The 21664-nt window shown below is 42.3% G+C and overlaps 2 protein-coding genes and 1 non-coding gene across 8 annotated transcripts in view; 2 read left to right on the top strand and 1 right to left on the bottom strand.

Moving 5' to 3' along the window:
- LOC116851055 (calcium/calmodulin-dependent 3',5'-cyclic nucleotide phosphodiesterase 1-like) overlaps positions 1-21664 on the top strand; it is a 92093-nt gene that overhangs the window by 57648 nt on the left and 12781 nt on the right. For both annotated transcript variants that reach the window (XM_032830077.1, XM_032830078.1), the window contains exons 2-5: positions 13356-13514; positions 14474-14690; positions 15687-15800; positions 19010-19162. In XM_032830077.1, coding sequence (XP_032685968.1) covers positions 13356-13514; positions 14474-14690; positions 15687-15800; positions 19010-19162 — 643 coding nt within the window. The remainder of the gene's footprint in view (positions 1-13355; positions 13515-14473; positions 14691-15686; positions 15801-19009; positions 19163-21664) is intronic.
- Positions 1-21664, bottom strand: part of LOC116851057 (alpha-glucosidase-like) — a 48289-nt gene that overhangs the window by 23118 nt on the left and 3507 nt on the right. The window contains exon 2 of one of the 5 annotated variants that reach the window (XM_032830083.1): positions 18518-18603. The exons of 3 other annotated variants lie outside the window; for them this stretch is intronic. The gene's annotated coding sequence lies outside the window, so the exon portion shown is untranslated. Of the gene's footprint in view, positions 1-1398; positions 1410-18517; positions 18604-21664 lie in introns of those variants that run through there. One more of the 5 variants, XM_032830085.1, reaches the window with a different exon arrangement.
- Trnat-cgu lies at positions 17593-17664 on the top strand. Its single transcript has one exon. It is a non-coding gene; the product is annotated as a tRNA-Thr (tRNA).

Genomic DNA, 21664 nt, shown 5'->3' with positions numbered 1-21664 from the left:
CTCTCTCTCTCTCTCTCTCTCTCTCTCTCTCTCTCTCTCTCTCTCTCTCTCTCTCTATTTGTATATATAAATACTAGCTGAAACTACCTGGCTTTGCTCGGGTTGTCACAGAGTGTCAAGGGGATTAAATCAGAAGAAGGGGTGAGATGTCCGAGTTTCATGGTAGCCTGTATTTTCCGCTGGGTCTTAGCGAGTGACTATGCAAAATTTGATCTAGATTGGTCAAAGGGTTTGATAGTATATAGGGAACAGATAGACAAACATACTATTTTACATATATAATAGAATATCTATCTTCTTCTGTTGTATTTTCTATATATTCCTAAACCCTTTGAACGATCTGGATCAAATTTTGTAGATATACATATATATTAGGGATAGGGTACTCAAAAACCTCGAGATCTCCAAACCTCTCGAAACTCTGAAAAGCTCCAAGTTTCAAGAACTCGAAACTATTTTTGTGATTCGAAATTTTCGAAACAGAGATGAAACAGAGATGTTAGTTTTTTAGCGCAACTAGCATGTGGAGAAGATAACGCACTAGACTAGCAGACTAGATTTTTTTTTCTCCGAAGAGTTCAGATGTTAGTGTTTTTAAACAAAGATCTTAACTTTTTTGAAAATTTTGAAGTAGTTCAGTTGTGATAATAGATAAAAATTCCAAAGAATTCAAAATTTCATCTAATTTTAATTTTTTTTTATAATCAAAAATAATTATTTTCATCTAATATCCATATAATTATATTTAGTATTTTATCTAATTATGTTTAATAAATATTCTATCTAATTATGTTCAATTATTACTCGATTTAATTATGTCTAATAAATATTTAAAACTTGTTTTTCCAAAAAAAATTTGTTGAGTTTTTAATTCCTGAAGAATATTTTTTTTAATAATTATGCATTAAAATGTTGATAAAACTGTTTTTCACCAATAAAACAATTATATTCATTTATTTTAAATATTGAAAAACTGATTTTTTTTTAAGTGTAATTATACAGAAGCCTATTTTATATAAAATTACCTTCTCCTTTTTTAACTAGCATTAAAATAGTTTCAGATAGTTTTAAGTTTTGAGAGTTTCGAGAGTTTTCAAGCCTCACAAAATTTTGGATTCGAATTTTGTGGACTTAAAAATAATTAATAATGTATTATGAAAAAAAATTTTTTACTTTTTGTTATTGCAGGTTGTAACCTGCATAAAGCAGAAAAAATCATTTTGCAAAAAAGTCATCTTGCAACCTTTTCCTTAAACCGTCGGAAGTGTTTAAAAAATCGTGCAGATTACGTTGAATATCTTTTATATGCAAAAAAAATATATATATAGATACACATATTCTGGTATGTCAATAACAATGAATCTTACATGCCGTAATCGTACATACAAGTGTCACGACAAGAGCACGCGCAAACAACGAGAATGCGCGAAATGTCGAGAATATTGGTGTTTATTTTACGTTTCTATATTAGTTTTTCGTCGAAAGAAAGTGGCTTATTTTCTCAGCGGTCGTGCCAAAAAGACGCATGGTACATTGTCACAAGCTGTCGCCTCGCATTTCGCACCTCTCGTTTTTTTGAGGGCACATGCGACGTGCAACATTGTCGTCAGGCCTGAGTCCCTAATCAAAGGACTCGCCGCTCGTAACTCCTCAAAGAGAAGTCGCAGCAACGTGAAGCAAATTGTATTTGAAAGCTAATACCGTCCCGCTTCCATCAGGTGTAGTTGTTTCTCTATGTTATCGACTAATTTTGCGATGTGGATGAGGTAACAATATATCCAAATAATAATTTAATTGATCAAATAATTATAATATAATAATTTCAGTATAATAATTTTAGTTATTATAATACACTTATTATAATACAAAATCGATGTTATTATAATAAAATAAAAAATGTAATGATGATAAAGATGGATATCTTCCATTTATTATAATATAAAGATGGATTATAATTTAATTTTTATAAACTCTAGTAATTTTTTCATTATAATTAGTGCATTATTGTAAGTTATTATTCTTAAATATTACAAGTCACACGATCCTACTTTCGGTCTTAATGTTCCATTTAACGCCTGTTTTGATACTCTAAAACCTACACCAACCTCTTTTGATTCTATTTGACCTACTAACTTTGCCGAGAGATCTTTTTTAGAAACTACAGGTGGCATTTTCTGTATTTTCTACCATTCAAAGGTGTTAAGTAGAATTGCAGTTTTTACGTATACTAAGCACACACTGATCCTTCGGAATATACTATATAGATGTTAAGAAAGTTCATGTAACGAAAGTGCTGCTAAAATCTCGAGTCGGGTATTTAATTCGAATCGAAAGTTGAATCCTACTTTAGATCTCAGTATCCTATTTAACGTCCACTTTGATATTCTGAAGTCTATATCAATCTCTTTTGATGCTATTACTTAGTAGTTCTGCAACAGAAGTCCTCTTTAGAACCTAAAAGTGGCATTTTGTACGTTTTCTGCTATTCAGAGACACTAAGTAGAACTTCAGTTTGCATGTGTGTTAAACAATCACATTTACTCTTCAAAATACACAGATGCTAGAAAGTTCAGGTCGAAAGTAGGGTTAAAATTCCGACTTGGTTACACACACGAGTTGGCATCCAATTATATGCTCATTGTGGTAACTTACAATTAGATAACAGATTCTCGTCTGTAAATCGGCCAAGCGCGAACTTTGTTGCAACTTTCTGCTACTCCACATGCGCATCTACGCGAGATGTCGTAATCACGCATTGCCAGGATGTAACGCGCGTCACTTCCGCCGTTAAGCGGCGGGCATTTGAAATCTTGAGAGACTCATACCTCGATACGATACCACGCCCGAGTTTATATCCCCGGTGTGCGATCTTGCGAGAGGACACTCTCAATGACGTTATTCCGCACTTCCGGAATATCGAGGTAGTAGAATTTCTCCGGGATTACGCAAGGGATAGCCACGAAGAGGGTTCCAGATGATGAGGACTGAAACACGAGCTTCCTGTTTGAAATCATTTCCCGTGTGTGGGGAATCACGTCAATATCGTTATCCTCGCGAGCGATTGAGCAAGTAAGAGAGAGAGAGAGAGAGAGAGAGAGAGAGAGTTAGCGTCGGTTATACACGTTAAAAAAATACATTGGAAACTCGCGTTAAAAAAATATGTTGGAAAAATACGACTCGGAGTTATCGCCCGTTTCGCGGCTAAAAGGGGAGTAAAAAATGGGGGTTAGTAAAAAATGAGCTCGCTAATTCCGTAATTCGCATATTGACCGGATCATCGTTCGTAATTACGCGCGAAGTGTAATTACGCACGTCGGCACCGAGCGCAGGATGAATCGCAATGAGTTATTCATCGATCTTAACGACATGTCGCCAATGGCGAGAGACGCCTCGCAGACGCCAGGAGAACACGTCGCTCGCCACTTATTGTGCCAATAAGAAGACGGTGGGGAACTGGCCGCGCGGCTAAATTTCGAGCTATTATTTCCTTGGGTCATCCCAGTCTGCCTCACTTGCCATCTGGGACACCGTCGCGCGCTACGTGCCATCATGAGATCGTGCGCGAATCGCCCGGAAACCAGCCGGGATCGAAATAAACCCCGCTTGTGCGCGCTCGCGTCGACTTGGGCATTGTCCAGAAATTAATTATTGTGGAATTTGCTGCGTCGCTATTTTCTAAACCCCACGCACGTCCGCAATCTTAAGCGGACGAGTCGAAATTTGGATCCTGCTTTCGACCTCAATATTTCATTTGACGCGCACCTCGACACTCTAATGCCCGCATGTCGATCCATTTTAATTTTATTTAACCTAACTAATTTCCCGAGAGGTCCTTTTTTAGAACCTACAAGCGGCATCTTGCACGTTTTCCGCCATTTAAAGACACTATAGCAGGATCTCAGTCTGTGTGTATTAAGCATACTGAACACAGGGTATAATGTTTCAGAATATACACACGGGGGGAAATCTTATAATGAAAATTACTGTAAGTCTTTGTAATCGAGGAATAGATTGACTGAAAAGTAATTGACTTAAATTCTTTCATTGCATACGTGCTTATATATCTTAGGAACTGAAATGTGCTATTAAAATATTTGCTATATTTCTAGTGAAATTTAGCAAGATAGATCTCATCATCAGTTTATTTCTAGCTACTGAAAACATAGTAAAATTTAAGAGAATTGTATATAAAAAGAAATTATAAAATTCTGTCTGTGTACATATTAAAAAGTTCAGGTTGTAAGCAAAGCTAAAATCTCAACTCGGGCAATGTTGGGCATTGATCGGTGAACATTTTCTTTAACTAAAATAATTGGCAAATCAGTAATCAAAATAAATTAATTACGTCACATGTGTAAAATCACAAATAATTTCGTTGATTGACGAAATTAATCATATCAAACTTTGATATAATTGATTGTATACCGAATAAGAATTAATTTCACTGATCGATTGAATTATTTATAATTACTCATAGAATGGTTTATTTCGGTTATTGACCTTGTTATTGTTCGGTTATTGGCCGATTGTTTCAGTTCGAAAGAAATTTGTAATCGATTAGTACCCAACATTGGTCTTACGAGATATTATATATCACATTTTTTCTCTCGTACGCACACCACTTTGCGCGCGTTTCATCTATGTATTGTCTACAACTTGAGCGATCATGTCGCAAATATCGTCGCGAATTTCCGCGCAGAGATGCTGTTTGACATTCTATCTCATCGTGTTATCAAATATACGAGATCGAAAGAGACTCTATTCGCGTTTCCACAAAATTCCAATGACATCGTTATAACGACACTCGAAGTGGAAGACCCTCCACGAGAAATCGACCCCGGGCGCTTCCACGCGATGATTCTTTCGGAGATCACGAGGTAACATATCGTTCTGTTTTCCAAACGCGGAAGTAGTTTCGATCCGAGCTCAGCCATTCTCTTCCGCGTTCTGTCTTGTCTTATCGACCGTTGGCGTTTGTCGTCTAATCGGATACCGCATCGATTAAAAATTAAATGATGCAGAGGGAAAGAAGAAGAGAGGGAGAAAGAAAGAGAGAGAGAGAGAGAGAGAGAGAGAGAGAGAGGCAGAAAGAGAAGAAGGAAGTCTGTCGGTCGCAAAACTCCATTTTGTTGGCCGAGAAACGAAGCCGTATCAAGTCCAACACCTTTAATCACATTTCTCCAGAAGTCAACGACCTTTTTAATAAACGGCCAGTTCGCCGCCGGTCATTGCGGTTAACGGTATTAAAAGTGTTATTAAAAATGAGATATACATATATTGGCATAACTGTTTCTCTTATTGCAATAATGAAGTTTTGTTACGAACTCGGATCTCGCTACTCGCAAAATATGCGTGCTCTGCGCCACACCACGCGACCCAATGAAGTATATTATGCTTCGCGACGTCTCTGTTATTGCAGAAATACATCAGCGCGAAATGTCGCCGCGTTCAGCGTTCCCACGATGGAACACGCACGCATTTATATGCACGCACGCGTCGGTTCTGACTCTCTCTCTCTCTCTCTCTCTCTCTCTCTTTCTTCTTTTATTATTGACGTTACACCAGGACATTACGTGACACAAATATTCGCAGCTCTTCGCAAAGATCATCGTCGTATTCAGCGTCGACGATGTGACAAGTTCACTTTTTCCGCTGCGCGACCTAACTCTCCCGTGCTCGGCGCACAAAACACTTCCTCCGTCTGGAAGAAGATCCCCAAGCTACCTCTAAGCCTCGAAGACTCTTAATGCAGTTTCGTCGAGTCTTCGGAAATCCAGTTTCCCCTCGCTGCGGTAGAAATTTAATAATGAATGCTCTCTCGCGCGATGCACAGGCACATTCGCGCGCGTCACAAGTTCTCCCTCTCCCTTTTCTTTCCCTCCCTCTCACTCTCTCTCTCTCTCTTTCGTCCAACGTGACGATGGCGATAACGTCATAGTTTGGATGAGCGAAACTCGGCTAGGAAAGAACCCCCGAGTGTTGAGCCCGCGAGTTTCTTGCAAACGTTGCTGTAACAACACCAACACACAGCACTTTGGCAGTGCTGTAATATCGCGAATGTGCACTGCGGCGCACCCGAGTGTAAACTGTGTTTAGCGCGCGCGAGCGTATCACGCGAATGACTCGATTCAACGGTGGCAGTCCCGGCCGAATGATGGGCTTTTTATGGGGCTCGGAATTTACAAGAGCCGCTCGCTCGCATTACGGTATTACGAGGCTCTGATGTGACGGGTGCGACAGTATCCATTAGGTTAATGTATTTCTGAAGCGCAGCGAGACCGCGAGAGACAGATGGATGACCCGCGATGACGGATCTCGTAATCGATGAAGTCTCGCGAGCCGCCGTTATTCCGCCGTGTTTCCGGGAAGCGCTGCGAAAAGCGGCCGCGACTAATGACAGCAATTAATGGCTTGGTTACGGCGGAGTGCTACACCGCTTGTGTCCTACGCGGTCGTTCCTTCGTGGCGACGACGACGATGGCGGCGGCGGCTCCAGTGTTTCGTCGATACCTAAATTGGGTCACATAGAGAAATAATTACAAGAATCTCCCGTCGGCCTCGCCGGGCTACCGGGCCAGTGTAGGAGAGCCGCCAGAGCTATAGTATTACTTGGTCAACTTCGGCGCTTTCAGTCGTGCGAGTAACCTAAATTGCCGAGGGTGACTCAGTAATTATTGCCACCTGCGCACTGATCGTGTCATCTTTTCCCCCAACGTGGACCTGCGAAAAGTGAAAAGTTTCACGTGGAAATTTTCACATTTTCATTGGTCGGGACAGGATCACGTCGAGTTCACGTGGAACTTTCCACTTTTCTCGCGTTTCCGCTTTTAGGAGAGTTACGCGATCGCTACCCTGGAGTGTCTTCAAAGTATAAAAACAAAGGTCTTCGGGTTTTCGAAGTTGTTCCACTTAGAAAAATAAGCGTTACCACCATAAGACATTTTATTTCTAAGTAGAGTAATTGCGAAGATCTGGAAGCCAACTTTGCTTTTTGCTTCGAAGATATTCCAAGCAATGTTTCTAGAGAAAAAATTCACTTACATCAAATGTCGAGCACAATGTATCAGGTTGCTGGTTGCAAATACAATCATAGATATCCAGCCTTTCTCACTAAGAAAAAATGTTTGGCATTTGTAAATATAATCGTGCAGGAAAGTAATTATTATAAATTATGGTCAAGGAAACCATTTTTTATCAAGTTCTACTATTTAATATTATATAATTCCATAATGTCACAGTGATATATAGTAATTTTATATATATATTACTACATATTACTACAAAGAAGTATAGTTGGAGAGCCAAAAATAACTTTAATTTTAATAAAATCAACTACACGGAAAAAAAGGATTTGCTGCAGCAGCAAACTAATTTGCTATATATGGACAGTTAAACATAATTCACTATGTTAACTACTTTTTCTTTGCTGAAGGAACCTATGATAACAAAAAAATCTGCTTGTACAGCAAGAAAAGTGTCTAACGCAGCAAATTTGCTACAGATGGACAACTAAATATACATTTATATTTAAAAAACATAATTTACTGCTTTAGCTACTTTTTTGTTGCAGAAGTAGATTTTCTTGTTATTTTAGCAAGGAAATTGGTTTCTGCAGAGAAAAAGTGGCTAACACAGCAAATTATGTTCCGTTGTCCATATCTTTTTTTTCCGTGTATTCTTTTTTCTCTCAACGTGCGCTATCCACAACAGACCACAAAGGCGCTGTGACAAATCTGGCAGCACTGACTCCGAGTGAAGTGCAGTGGTTACTGGTCCACCCTATATAACGGCAGCTGTCGACAACGCGCGCGGATTTCCGCGCGCAAATTGCACGGGAATGTGCTGTATAAGAGAGTGCGCACACGGCAGAAGTAAAAATATAAATTAAAATACAGAAGAATATGAATTCGTCGCGCGCACTAAATGCATATATTTCGTCGTTGCACCGCGGCCTCGTGCATTATTCAAGCGAAACGTAATAATTCACATACATACGGTGCGCTAGCGTCTGTTTGTTTATCCGCTTACGGTGAATAATTTCATAGCCCCATCGCGTCGACATCCTGTCTCTTGGCGTTTAAAGATGTTTTTGCAAAGTGATAGCGGCTCGCAAAATTATTGCAAATACGTTATTATTATTGCTTGGAAATGTGCGTATTTGCGTGTTGTTTCACGCTCATGCGCGCGCAAACACAGATACACACGCGGCGACAACAAAAGACGAGGTACAACCGGATACGACTAATTTTCAACGAAATTCCATCCATTAAGTTTATTATCACACGTGGCTCGCGTCCTTTGTGTGTGTATGTGTGTGTGTGCGCGCGTGCGCGCATGCACGACGTAATTTCGTCGCGACGAAATTACTCTGGAAATCGCGTGCGTGCCGATCCCTCACAGAAGGAAAAAACGAAAAACAAATAGGAAAATGAAAACATAGCTTCGGCCGACGTCGCGTGAAACGCACGTTCGAGTGGGCGTTGCCCTTTAATATCAGAATTAGACGAAGGACGAACGTGTCCTCGCTGGCTGACACGTCGATTAGCCCGGCAGTTATTTTATGTCGCGCACCTGGTAGCTTCCGGCACTCTTTCCGGGGACAAAGTCGCGTGATACCGGCTGTTAAGCTGGAATCACACGACGCACGATCTCATGCCTTCTTCACGTGCATGCTGGCCGGCAGTTCAGTTCGCTGGGTAAAGCTGGGATCACACGATACACGATTTCATGCCTTCTGACATGCACATGCTGACCGGCAGCTCAGCTCACTGCATAGATCTTCCGATGCACGATAGCGACTCGAACAGTGAACTGAACTGCCGACGATCAGCATGCACGTGAGAAGGCGTGAAATCATGCATCGTGTGATTCCAGCTTAAATCGCTATCGTGTATTGGAAGATTTATACAGAGGAACTCTTACAGAAAAGTATTACTGGGTGGTCGGTAATAAATTATTGTCGCTCAGTAGTTTCTATTATTAGTGACTAATAATCTTGAGTACTTAAATAATAAGATAGATAAATATCAATTTTTTCATGATTAGTGTGAATGCTTGTTTCATATCTTGTTTCATATCTTGCATTTTTCAAATTAACTTATAGTTTGCTCTCGTTCGTTATAATGTTCAGTTAAAAATCTAATAGCAATCATGTCGTTAATGGTTCGCTGATATATTATAATAATAATTACTAGTCACACTTCGATTACTGTTACATCATTTGCATCATCTATCAATAAATATGCCATTACAATGTTGTTTGAACGATACAAGAGCATATTATAAGCATAATCCCAGTCGTCACAGCTCATTGGCACTATGACTTCCAGTTCGCGATTATTCAGGTTAAGCAGCGAATAGCGTGGTATGAGAAAGAATGAGTGCCGCTGCAGTATCGAAATCGCGCATCGTTGCGATGCGCACGTAAAATATGAAATAAATTTTTTTTTATTTAAACAAAATGAGCTTTTTTATTAACGTAAAATATGAAATAAATTTTTTTTTATTTAAACAAATATTAGCTTGTCTGAACCACTCTAATAAGTCAATTTGTGGAAATTAAAAAAAAATGTATTATAGTAATTTGTCAAATAATCATTGAATCACTGAAAAGTGATTAATCATTACTGTTTTTTTAGTAATTACCAGTAATACTTTTCTGTAAAGAAACTGAGTTGTCGATGTGCATGTCAAAGCATCAATCGTGAATCTTTTCACGTAAACTCGATTTTACTTATCAATCATGTGATTTGTTTCACTAATATGAAAATGATGAAAACTGAATAAGTTTGCAGTACTTGGAGACGCGATCACGAAACTTTTCCTCCAATATCGTGAAAAGTGAACATTCCCATATATTTTTAAGGTTAGATTTTTCACTCTTCGCGAATTCACATTAAAGTATCAATCATAAGTCTCTTCATGTAAACTTGATCTTATTTATAATTACACTTACGTGTAATTTTCTCCCTAATATGAAATTGTAAAGAGTGAATGATTTTGAAGTACTTGGAGACGATCATAAATATTTTCCTCATATGTAAAATCATAAAAAATGAGCATTTTCATATATTTTTGAGTGAGGGTTTCCAATTTTCTTGAGTTCACACTAGCAAAAGAGATTCATGATTGATGCCCGAAATCGTGTGATCGCAGCTTTAGATACGGAAGTAGTGACGTCAGTGGGAAACGAATGACGACTTGTACATTTTGGAGTGCATGATAACTAAAATGAATTGTAACGCAAAATTTCAGACGTCCACTTTTGACACTTCGTTCACTCGAAGAGATGCGTCATCCACTGTCACTATAAATCGCTCGATATGGAAAAAAATATGACTTATATCACCGTAGTGATATATAGCGCGGTCCACTGTATATTTCACGAGATTAAATCTCGTTTTGTTCGCGCAGGCGATCATTTTTGGCCAATATGCCCTTTGACGCGCTCGACGTCACGTGTCATCGAGTGCGCAGGGGACTAGCGGAATTTTCGCCGTAACGAATATTCGATTGAGACGATTAATTCCGCGGATATCGTTTCCGCTGGCAATCGATTGCGGCGTAGTATTTTTGCCAAATACGTTTTAGCCGAAAGAGCCGGGTGGTAACGTGGTGTAACGGGAGTAATAATACGAGCGACGAGCGCGCGATCGAAGTAACGAAATAAACGTCGGGCTCTCGGCACTTGCGAAATTGGATATTTCCATATCGAAGCGGTCGTAAGGACTGGCCTAGTGGTTTGTTTTAAACGCGAACGCGACGACGGCCGCTGACACACGCGGTCTGACAACTCCTGCAAACAATGCTGTTTGATTAACTGCAAGCTGCGTTAGCATAATTGCGTGCGAATCTGGATTTGTACCTGTGAGCCGCGTGACCGAAATGGTAAACGGCGCCATGCTCTGTAATAATTTCGGTTCGACACACTGCCAAATTATATTATTTTAGTACTCTCTCCTTCTCTCTCTCTCTCTCTCTCTCTCTCTCTCTCTCTCTCTCTCTTTCTAGATGTAAAAGCACAGGATGCACAGCGCTTTGTTGACCCGATCTCTGATTTCATAGCGAGGATTGTGATTCCATTTTACAAATTATTTGACGATATGTACCATGTAAATTGGATAATAGTCACCAAATTTTAGCAGCATATACCAAGCTTTGGTAAGGTTATTTCTTAATATTTTCCAAATTATTTGATTATATTTATCTGCATATGTTTAGTTCGAATTACTTCACCAAAACTATTTCCGTTAACTATTATATTATCCAGGCTTGAGATATCTGCTAAAAAGATTATTACTAAATCCTTTTATATTAGTGCAGGTGTTTTTCCCCGAGTTTTATTACAACTGGAATAATACTGCAGTTAAAGACTAGAAAAAAACTGATTTAGAAGCCGCCGAGGATTTCGTATACGGCCTTCTTAATCTAGATTGCTGGCTAACTTGACACGCTAGCAGGGCAAGATGGCCACACGGCGTTCGCGTTTCGGTTATTACAGAGCAGATGTACGATCTTACGGGATCGTCGCTGGCATAAAGATGTGGAGAAAGGTTGCCTCCATCATACCTGTCAATCACAACGATTAGCTGTCTGAGAAGTCGCAAACTCTAAAGCATTTTTCCCTGATCCCCGCTGCGAACCGCGTGCCTTGTAATTGTCCGTCGTGTCAGATGGCTCGATCACGGAGCCATCGCTCTCGAAGTAAGCAATTAATCCACTAAGTAATTGACAGCTATATCGATTATATCAGACGATTGTAACTGCGGAGACGTTGGTATTTGTTTCCGGCTTCCGCGTTGGATCCTCGCGCCCCGCGACATTCTCTCTCTCTCTTTCTCTGTCTATCTGTCTATCTGTCTGTCTCTCTCCCCTCTACTGCAGCGCTCCCGCTCAGAAACACTTCAACTTGTGATTAGCATAATAGCACCGCTCCGTAACGTGCGCGCGATCGATCGGCTATGAGACTAATTCACAGCCTATAGGCAGGCGCTGCCGATCGATAGGCCCGGCCAGTAAACCGCGGTTTTACTGCAGCGACATGACTTTACACTTTGTAGCATTACGTTTGACGAATTAATGTTATTATGTGATCACGTTTGAGGATATCTCGTTTGCGGCGAGGCGGCGCGCCTGATAATTACGTCGTGTCGCCAGTCGGCGTTTAAAGGTCCATCTACAATGAGATTGGCGGTAGGCAGTAAGACGTTAGCAATAAAGCAAATTGGCCGACCACAGTTGATTATTCCTGTAATAATCCTGTAATAATCGACCGTGATTGGTCAATTTGCTTACTGTTCACGACTTACTACTTACTGCCAATCCCACTCTTGGCTCTTAAATACACACACATCACGTGTAAACGAGGACGCTCCTCGAAGCCGGGAAAAATCTCACAAGGGACAGTTCTCTTTTATCTGGAGCCAAATAAATCAATTTTGCTGATGAGTTCACAGACGTAATCCTCGCTCTCAACTTATTAAAACGTTTTTTATTGATTGGTACTAAAATTTATTTATTTGGTTCAAAATAAATAAATTTATTTATTTATTCGGACAAAAGAGAACGGCCTCTTGTCAACAACCGCTGAATCTTTAACGTTTCCAACAACACATCATCAATCATGCACATGATCATCATTCATCATTTAAACACTATTACTCAAAATCATCATTCAAACGTTATTACTCAAGATCATCATTCAAACATATGCAAGAATAAATGAACCGAATTTATAATTGAAAATGCACAAAACTCCGCGTGTCGAGCATTTCACGCCGTGTATCGTGACACGCGCGACAGAAAAGATCCGCACAGGAGTCCACATTATACCGTGAAAATGGTCCGTCTTATCTTGATTTCTACTCTGCACGAGATTTTTCTCCCCAAGACTGGACCTTATGCCTAGGGCGCAAAGGAGCAGTGAGGTTACCCTTAGGTCGATTATAACTTTCGTACTTCGCCGACACAGTAAGAAAGCGAGATGTAAGATTCCCCCGCGGAATGAAAACTGCATCGGAAAGACTTTCGTTCCGAAGAACATCCCGGGCACTTTAGAAGACCGCTATTCGTTTTACGATTGTCGAGGTCGGGATCCTCGGTTTCCAACAAATAAAAATGACATTACGTTGATTGGTATTGATCGACGTGAGAAATCCAGGACTAATAACGCGCACGATTGAAGTCGAGCAAATCTCGACGTGGAGTTGTCGACAGGCCAAGATTTCACATAAGATTCTGAATCGTTCTCGACACCCCGCGTGCACAAATCAGCGAGGCGCGACAACACGTCTGATGCAGCCGTGGCTGTTATCTTCCGTTCCGTTAATTTCTGCCCTGTTCTTTTGGAATTGCAGTTGCATCTCCGCCGGACAGACGAGTCACGAGGGATGATATCGGAGTGGCCTCGGCCGGTGTAGCGGCGAACGCGAACGAAGCTACCGGCTGCAGCAGCGGCGCGACGACCTCAAGGCCGCGCAATCCCTCTTCACCCGGTCGGAACGGCCAACTCCCCAGTAAGTTTTTCGAGGTATTACCCCCCGGGATACCCTTCAGCAGCCGGTCTCTACCGTACGCATCTGCCCGTACGAGTTTACCGACCAGATCCGCGCGCGCGCGCGGATTCCGAAATCACACACCACTAAAGTGCTCGAGTTTCTCGGCAGTTCTACAAACTGCGAACAAATTGTTCGTGCGAGTTGACGAAGGAGAGTTCCCCTGGCAGAGATCTACGCAGTTTGCGTAGATAGACATTCGTCCAATTATTGTTTAATGTTGATGTATTCTCACTAATTGTAAAAGTACTGCGCAGAAACTACACAAGAACTTGGTAGAGCTTTGCTCAGTAGTTGGGAAACAATTCATTGAACAATATAGATCGACCAATTCTTTTCAAGACACAGTATTAATAATATTAATTCAATTTTATGATGTGACGTTTGTTACTTTGGCACTTTGTTATCAATGAACTAAATAATCTTTTGCTCTGTTTTCGTTCAGTGAAAATTCAGATTTTGCGCAGCTTTCGTGCGCGGTAACTGCGTTGCATCTTGATCGGTATCCCATGTAGTTTCACACTCTTTACGATTATTAGACGTTACTAGACAACTAGCGGTTAATAGACAAAAGTGAACGCGACTGTCCGGTGACTGCTCGAGAACTGCATTAAGTTTCCATTAAGATCGATGCGCTTCGAGAATTACCATGACTTGGTGAAATGTAGGAGACCACGAGGGAAAATACATAAGCAAATACTCGAATATTTATCTCGAGCACTCAACAAATTAATTGGATCCTCCGTCAACCGTAAAACATTCTTCCTTTTTTCTCGCGAGACGGGAGAAAATAATTAGCGTCGCCACGTCGCGACGCGTCGCACTCTTTGACTTGAGGAAAACTCTGACCGATTTAACCTACCGCGCGCAGCTCCGTTGCAATCGTATTAATCGTAGCAATTGTGCTCATTGTGTTTCAGAACAGGGCACTTTGACGATAGTACGCCGAAGCTCCGGCAAAAGCAAAAGCATCGCCGCTGGGAGTTTCGAAAGTTCCCCACCGCCGCACAATCCCGACGCGAGCTATTTATCGAGCCAATCCGTTGACCTCGACGAGATCCTCGACAATGTCGATCTCACGACGGACTCGCTCCCTGCCGTTGACACCCCCGATGCGTGCGACAAAGCTGCCCTCAGGTATCATATCGCAAGTGTTAGTGGCTCTCGTGAACGCGACATTCACGATCGAAAACAGCTTCTCCACTCTCTTAAAATGAATCAGTCGGACATCACTGAAAACAGTAAATGTACACTGATTGACTGAAAGTGCTCAGTGCTATACTCATAACTGATATCAGTGACTATTCACTGATTCACTTTAACCCTTTATAAGGCAAGACTCCTTGGATATGACAATATTTTTCTTTTGAACTTCATTAAAATAGTCCTTTAGAGATGTTTTAATATCATTTTTGAGACTGAAAAAAAGTTTTGATAAGAGATATCGACCGGTATAACTGTTGTACCAGTGACCACTCAGGGAAAGCGTTTAGAACCACTCCCGATTCTTTCGGCCAATTCTGTGCTGCTGATACTTATGTAGCAATGGCCTGTAAAGGGTTAAGAGAGCAAGTGACGTAATTTATCTCCGATCGCGCGCTGATAACGAAAGGCTCGATACGCGTCGTCCTTGAACAATTGAGACTTCCGCCCTTCAGCCGAATCAAGCAGACACACCTTCGTCGGGCGACGTTACATAATTACCACGCTGGTGACGATTACGATCCGCAAATTGTAGCCACGTGATATTACACATATCGGCGCGTGACAAATAATGACCCGTAATTATTAACCGTTCCGAGATGAAATACATCACACGCAGCCTGCAATTTGCATATCGTTTGTGTATTAATCACACGATCAGCCGCTGTAATACGCGACGTTTCGTTTGCCTCTTTCGCGGTGAATATTTTATATCGAACGCTCGCGCACTGTGCCACTGTGGAAATCTCGCTCGCGCGCGCCACGCTAGAATACACGGCCCTTTGAGCCCTGAAGGGTTAAGCAGAATTGCGTTGGCAATCTCGACTTGTCGCGCAATTATCGGAAAGCGATCGGACGCGAACGTCTAGTTTAGAAAGCGGATTATTGGCGTGGCAAGAGGCAACTCTCCGGGATATAACTCTTTTGCAGACTGAGGTGTTTATTGAGGCAACTACAACATGGGGAAATATCCGCCGAACTGCTCCAACGAAACCTGCACTACGCAGCGCGCGTACTCGAGGCCGTTTTTATCGACGAGACCAAGTAAGTTTCTTTCCGAAGCGGAGATCCTCCGTTGTCTCTTTCTAACTTTATATAACATATTTATCTATCTGTCTATCTATCTATCTCTCTCTCTACATATATATCTCTCTTACAAACGGTATATATTAATTGTTAACCAGAGACTAACTGCTACTCTAAGTATTACTCTTTTACTTGCCGAAATTTTCAGGCACCGCCGACACATCTCCCCGGACTAAAAAAAGCCCTCGCGATAAAATAATAAGTGTACTTCTCTTTTTTATAGGCAATGCGTCGATATCGATAATTGTCGCACGCGACAAGGACGAAATCGACTCGCGGTGGTGGTGTGCGATTCGCTCATATGTCGTAGAGCACTTGTGTTGTGTCGATTGGACGTGTACGTGTCTCACGTGTGAACACGCTCCGTATAAGCGGCAACGAAAACGGCGAAACATCCGATTATTGATTGACATTCCGGAAAGGTCTGGCTTTTCCTGCGACTAGTGGCGGTTGTTCACAGTTTTAACCGCAAAGTTCTCTTTTGGAGTCATTCAATGCAGGCAAGAAGTTTAACTACAATGCATGGCCGCAATAAAAAATCAGATCTTTCTTTTTCCAGAGTATCAATGGCTATGATATTAATGGTTGTCACCTGAAACTTGTTTCACGTGAGATACTCAAGTTTTTATTCAAAATCAGATTCAAGTTTCTCAGCTGAATTATAATATATGGGATATTTATGTAGTCTGTAATCTTTCTCTCGCTCTCTCTTTCTCTCTCGCGATTCAAGGAAAACTCTCATCTAACTCTGAATTCAAACCTAAGTGTCTCACGTGAGACAAGGTTCAAGTAATGACTATTAATACGAAACTGAGAACTGTTACTTGAAACTTGTCTCAGACCCTTACTATTGTCATCTGAGACTTGTCTCATGTGAGATATTCAGATTTTTATTCAGAGTTAGATCCAAGTTTCTCAGATGAATTACGAGATATGTAATGTTTATGATCGCGATTCTACTGAAAAGCTTTCATTTAACTCTGAATTCAAGTCGAAGTATCTCACTTGAGTTAATTTTAAGTAATAGCTATTAATATTGATCTTAGATTTGAATTTAGAGTGAGATGTGAATTTTTAACTCGCCATTACTTATTGCAACGTCGTGTGTGCTATATGATTCATAAATGAAAAACTCACATTTAACTCTCAACTCAGATCTGAATATTTCAAGTCTATAACAAGTTTCGACTTGGATCAAGTAACAACTATTGATGCGCATCTCAGTATCTCACTTGAGTTTCACGTAATAACTATTAATAATAATCTAAGGGGATGTCAATAATTGGATATTTCGAGCCTGTTTCATATCGACGGTGCAGACAATCGTTCACAGGGGACGCCATTTTTTTGGGCAGCAGCTTCAATTATTAATTCACGGTCTATTTCGCGATCGGCGCGGGGTCGCGGTGTGACTTTTGAACGGCGCGCGATTTGTCACTCGCAGCGCGCGCTACTCAAATTCGACGCGCCCGGGTTGCGTAATAAGAGACCCTCGCTCTCGCGATGCGTCGTGCCGGATGAAACTCACAACCCCTGTCCAATTACTTGGCGATCAAAGAGACGGAACAAAGGCTCCCGCCGCCTGAATCGCGCACGAGCGAGATCAATCGACCGGTATGAATATATGCGCGCACCAGCAACAGCAACACCAGCAACGAGAGCGTCGATGCTTCCTATTGAATGTTACAACGTTAACGAGCTTCTGCGGGGATCACTCCTGTGGATTCACCGAAGCGAGGTAGACATCGACGCCTCTTTAGCTCAGTGGTAGAGCACTGGTCTCGTAAACCAGGGGTCGTGAGTTCAATCCTCACAGGAGGCAGGTGAATTTTTGTTTTTCGTGCGGCTCCCTCGTTAATCGAGCTTCCGCTTGACACGTACGTGTCTTACAATCTCGTACGTTATTACGTCCTCGATGGCAGTTTAATGATGATCCGCGCGCTTCAAAAGAGATCTGTCAACAGCTATCACAGCTGCCTCGTAAATCTCTTACTTACGCGTATCTCTTTCACGTTATAAGAGTAATACCCGCCGTGTGATTTTACGATTTTGCAAAATTGCACTTTCGATATATATCCCAGTGCGCGCATCTCGCGCATTTTCGCAACGCACGTATACGATTCGTGACGGACAGCTAGCGGCGAAAAAGTCGCATTTATTCCTTCATCGTCATGTTCCGCGGCGTTTCTTTTCTCTTTTTGTCATTCGCGCGACGCACATGCGACCAGGTGCATCGCCGTGCATCGAGCGCGTGAAAATTGCAGCACGCGCGGCCGGCCACACGCACTTTGCGTACAATGGGTTAGACGCAAAGCGGCCTAGGCACAATAGACCTGTTCGTTTTAACTGCTTAAACTGCAGTAAATTAGAGTGAAATAAATTAGAGTGAAATATACTCGTCTTATTTTAAATTATTGCACCAGTTCAGACAGTTTAGCCAAAAAGAATAGACTTTATAATGTTGGCAGCTCCGCGAACTGTCAAAGTTGAGAGTCATTACGGACATTTACACAATAATAATATAATTAAAAACATTAAGTGATGTAGTAAATAATAATACTAATAATGATAATTAATAGTAGGCAAATCCGTCAGTAATGACTTTCAATTTTGACAGTCTGGTGAACGGCCAATTTCATTGTGTCTAAGCCGTTTTGCAACCCAATGGTACGTACATCTTCATGCCGAGAGCTTTCCCCGAGCTTGATCGCTTGATCCTCCCCTTTCTGATTTTTCTTTCTTCACACTCGCGCACCTGCAACTGTACGAATGCATAATTGCGACGGGAGGACACGATTCACCCCGCGGCCGCTTGAGTTGGCACCGCAACCCCTCGTCCCCGACGGCACCATCGATTTCGGCTGACCGTCGGGAACACTGTGCAGCCGTAAAGCACGACGTATTGAATATAAGCTCCCACCTTTTTCTTTGTTCGTTCCATTAGATCTTTAAGCAGTGTATGCACTCATACCGAAAGAGGAGACCCGTCAATAAGCGAGCGCAGCGGAGTACGGCGTGTCGCAGCCGCGATTGCCGAGGGCGACCAAAAGAAAGAAAGCGATACATAGCAAAAAAAAAAGAATGAAAAAGAGAGAACAAAGAAACAAACTATAATCTTGTATTGTCCTGATCTTTTTTTACACATGAACTAACAAGCACTACCGCAGGGTGAGTTCAGGCGGGAATGAGTGCACTCGGTCATCACGTAGGGGGGCGGGCCTGACGTCTTCATCCCTAGGGGGCGGCTTGGACCCGGACGGACCACAGGGCCACGCCGTGGTAACCCAGAAACGGAAGCTTCGCACCCCCGTATGGGCAAGGTTGCGAAACATTCACATTTCCGACCCCCGTTATACGACCCCTTTCGTCACCAACACATCCTCCTTACCTCTGGACTCGACCCTGTGTTCTTCCCTTTCCCTCCACCCTCACTATCCTTCAACTAACCAACCTATATATTCACTCCATCGATTCTCCGCCGTCCGTATCCGTGCCGTCGACGCTCTTTGTCGTCCTCTTTGCCGAACGATAGGTTCACGCGTCTCGAAAGTCGAAAACGATCGTCGCTGACCGCGGTGGTGAGCGACAAGCTTGGATCCTGCTTCTGATTCACGCGATCATAATACTTTTACAAGTTGTTGCGCTTTACATACAGGTCAGTGCAACCTGCGTTCCGCTGGCAGGCGCGTGTAATCTTGCGCGATCTCAGTGGGCGGAATGCTTCCCCGCTTCTAACGTTTATGGTAAAAGTTTAAGATAATAGTACCCGGACATGTACCTAATCCTAGACATTCGTTTTAAAATATAAATATCTAAACTTTCAACATAAAAAATAATATATACAAGTATTAATATACACATACATTCTGTGTTAAGAGTTTAATATTTGCACTTGAAGACCAAAGTAATAAGAACGTTCAGGATTAGTGTTGCATTTCAAAGTGTCCTACGGAAAATTTTATTCAATATCTATAATTCACGTTACACATACTATCGAGTGAAATTTCCTCAAAAAAGACGTTTTTGAAATGCAATCTAGGCACGTATCCAGGAACTTTTATCTTACGTTCCAAATGAGCATTCCGCCCTACTGAGTGTGCGCCCAACTACGCGCGTCTGCCAGCGGATAGGTAACCCCCTCGCACTGGCCTATATATGAGCGCAACACCCTGTATACCCGGTGTATCAAGGCGAATGAACGGTATTTCACTTTTCGCGCAGGTTAACGCTCCTTACTTGGCCGTGGAATCAATTAATTCGATCAGTATTGTTCGTTTCCCATCCCCTTCGATCGCTCGGCAGCGCCGTTCGCGACGAGAGCGATCTCCACCGATCATCGGTTACGCGTGAAATTGATCCATCGCCATTACTCCGTACGCGCGCGGCACCGACTCGTCGAGTAATTAAAAATATCGGCGAATGTCGTTAAATGTCAGGATGCCGCTGCCGAGTATCGACATCCGGCAAGCGTTGCTCAACAGCCCCGTGGAGGATCGGGAAATTTGCTGTGACTTAGTAATTAGGAGAGCTCGGGGGCAATTATTACAGAGGGGGGAGAGGGAGTCACTTAACAGCGGTGATAACTCGAGACTCCAGTCGTGCGCGATGATTCCGGGACGAGCAAACGTAAATGATTCGTGGACGGGCGAAATGTACCGGGGATTTCTAATTTCGTGCGAAAGTTGGGTGATTCGCAGCGCAAATTCGATTCCCGCTGTTTCATTCCACGTGTCATTCAGTATTTTTTATACGATATTTTATTATTTGCTTTCCAGCGACCGTTCCTCGGTGTTCGTTCGACCGCTAAATGTCAAACTGCCAATACTCATCGGCGACGCGAATTTTGCGCGCGTGAGTCGCGTGACTGACAGCCAATCAGCCCGGCGGAAAAGCAACAGCAATACTTGCCAGATACTCCGTCCCTTTTGAGCGCTGGATAAAAATTTTTGTTAAAATCGTTACGCTTGACTCCGAGCTCTCCGATATTAAACGGACGATTTGCGCGAAATATCAACGGACCGAATCTGACATTTCTAGTTCTGTTCTCCCTGTGGAGCGTCAGGCGCGAGCGTTTTCCCTCGAAGATTTCGCTCAATGATACGCTGTCCGGATTGTCGCTCTCCCCCGTCAAGCACGACGATCGTGCCGTAGGCCAATAGATGGAATATGCGAACGTTACGTTATCTTCTAGTCGATACATATACTTAGCTTCCCCCTATACATTGTTTCTCTAGTCTAGTTTATGCGCACAGAAACTGAAACGCATTACAACGTAGCTGCCGTGCGTTCTTCCTCCGACATAAGCCTGAATATCTGAGTCAAGTAGTTGAAACGTTCAAAAGTCGCTCAACAGTGGCTGTTCGATCGTTGTGCACTTTTATTCTGTGTAGACGCCACATAGAATATACACACACATGCTCGTTTCGCTGCGCGCGCGAGATCCGACGAGGTTTAGGCGGAGTTCGAGCGAGTAATCGGACGTAGAGAGCGAAACGGGAAATACGTTAGCCACCCTGTCTCTCGTGCTTCTATCGATTCATTTAATTTAATTTCCGCGTCCTGACCGCACACACTGACCTAGTCCGGCTGAACCAATCTAATCGAGACGAGATAATAAGAGGAGCGACTCCATGTCCGCGAAGAAAGAGACGACACTAACGGACACAGCATGAGAACGTTACATGCCTGCCTGTTCTCTCGCTCCTCCCTATGCTAGTCTACTTTTAGACTCTTTCTAGGTGTAACCTGCTCTCTCTCTGTCTCTCTGTCTTTCTCTCTGTCTGTCTCTTTCTCTCTCTCTCTCTCTCTCTCTCTCTCTCTCT

Source organism: Odontomachus brunneus, unplaced genomic scaffold (assembly GCF_010583005.1).
Source record: "Odontomachus brunneus isolate Ranch 3 - 2012 unplaced genomic scaffold, Obru_v1 Obru_scaffold_165, whole genome shotgun sequence".
Taxonomy (NCBI): domain Eukaryota; kingdom Metazoa; phylum Arthropoda; class Insecta; order Hymenoptera; family Formicidae; genus Odontomachus; species Odontomachus brunneus.
Note: the sequence above shows the minus strand (reverse complement) of the source record. Positions and strands in the feature narration are given on the sequence as shown.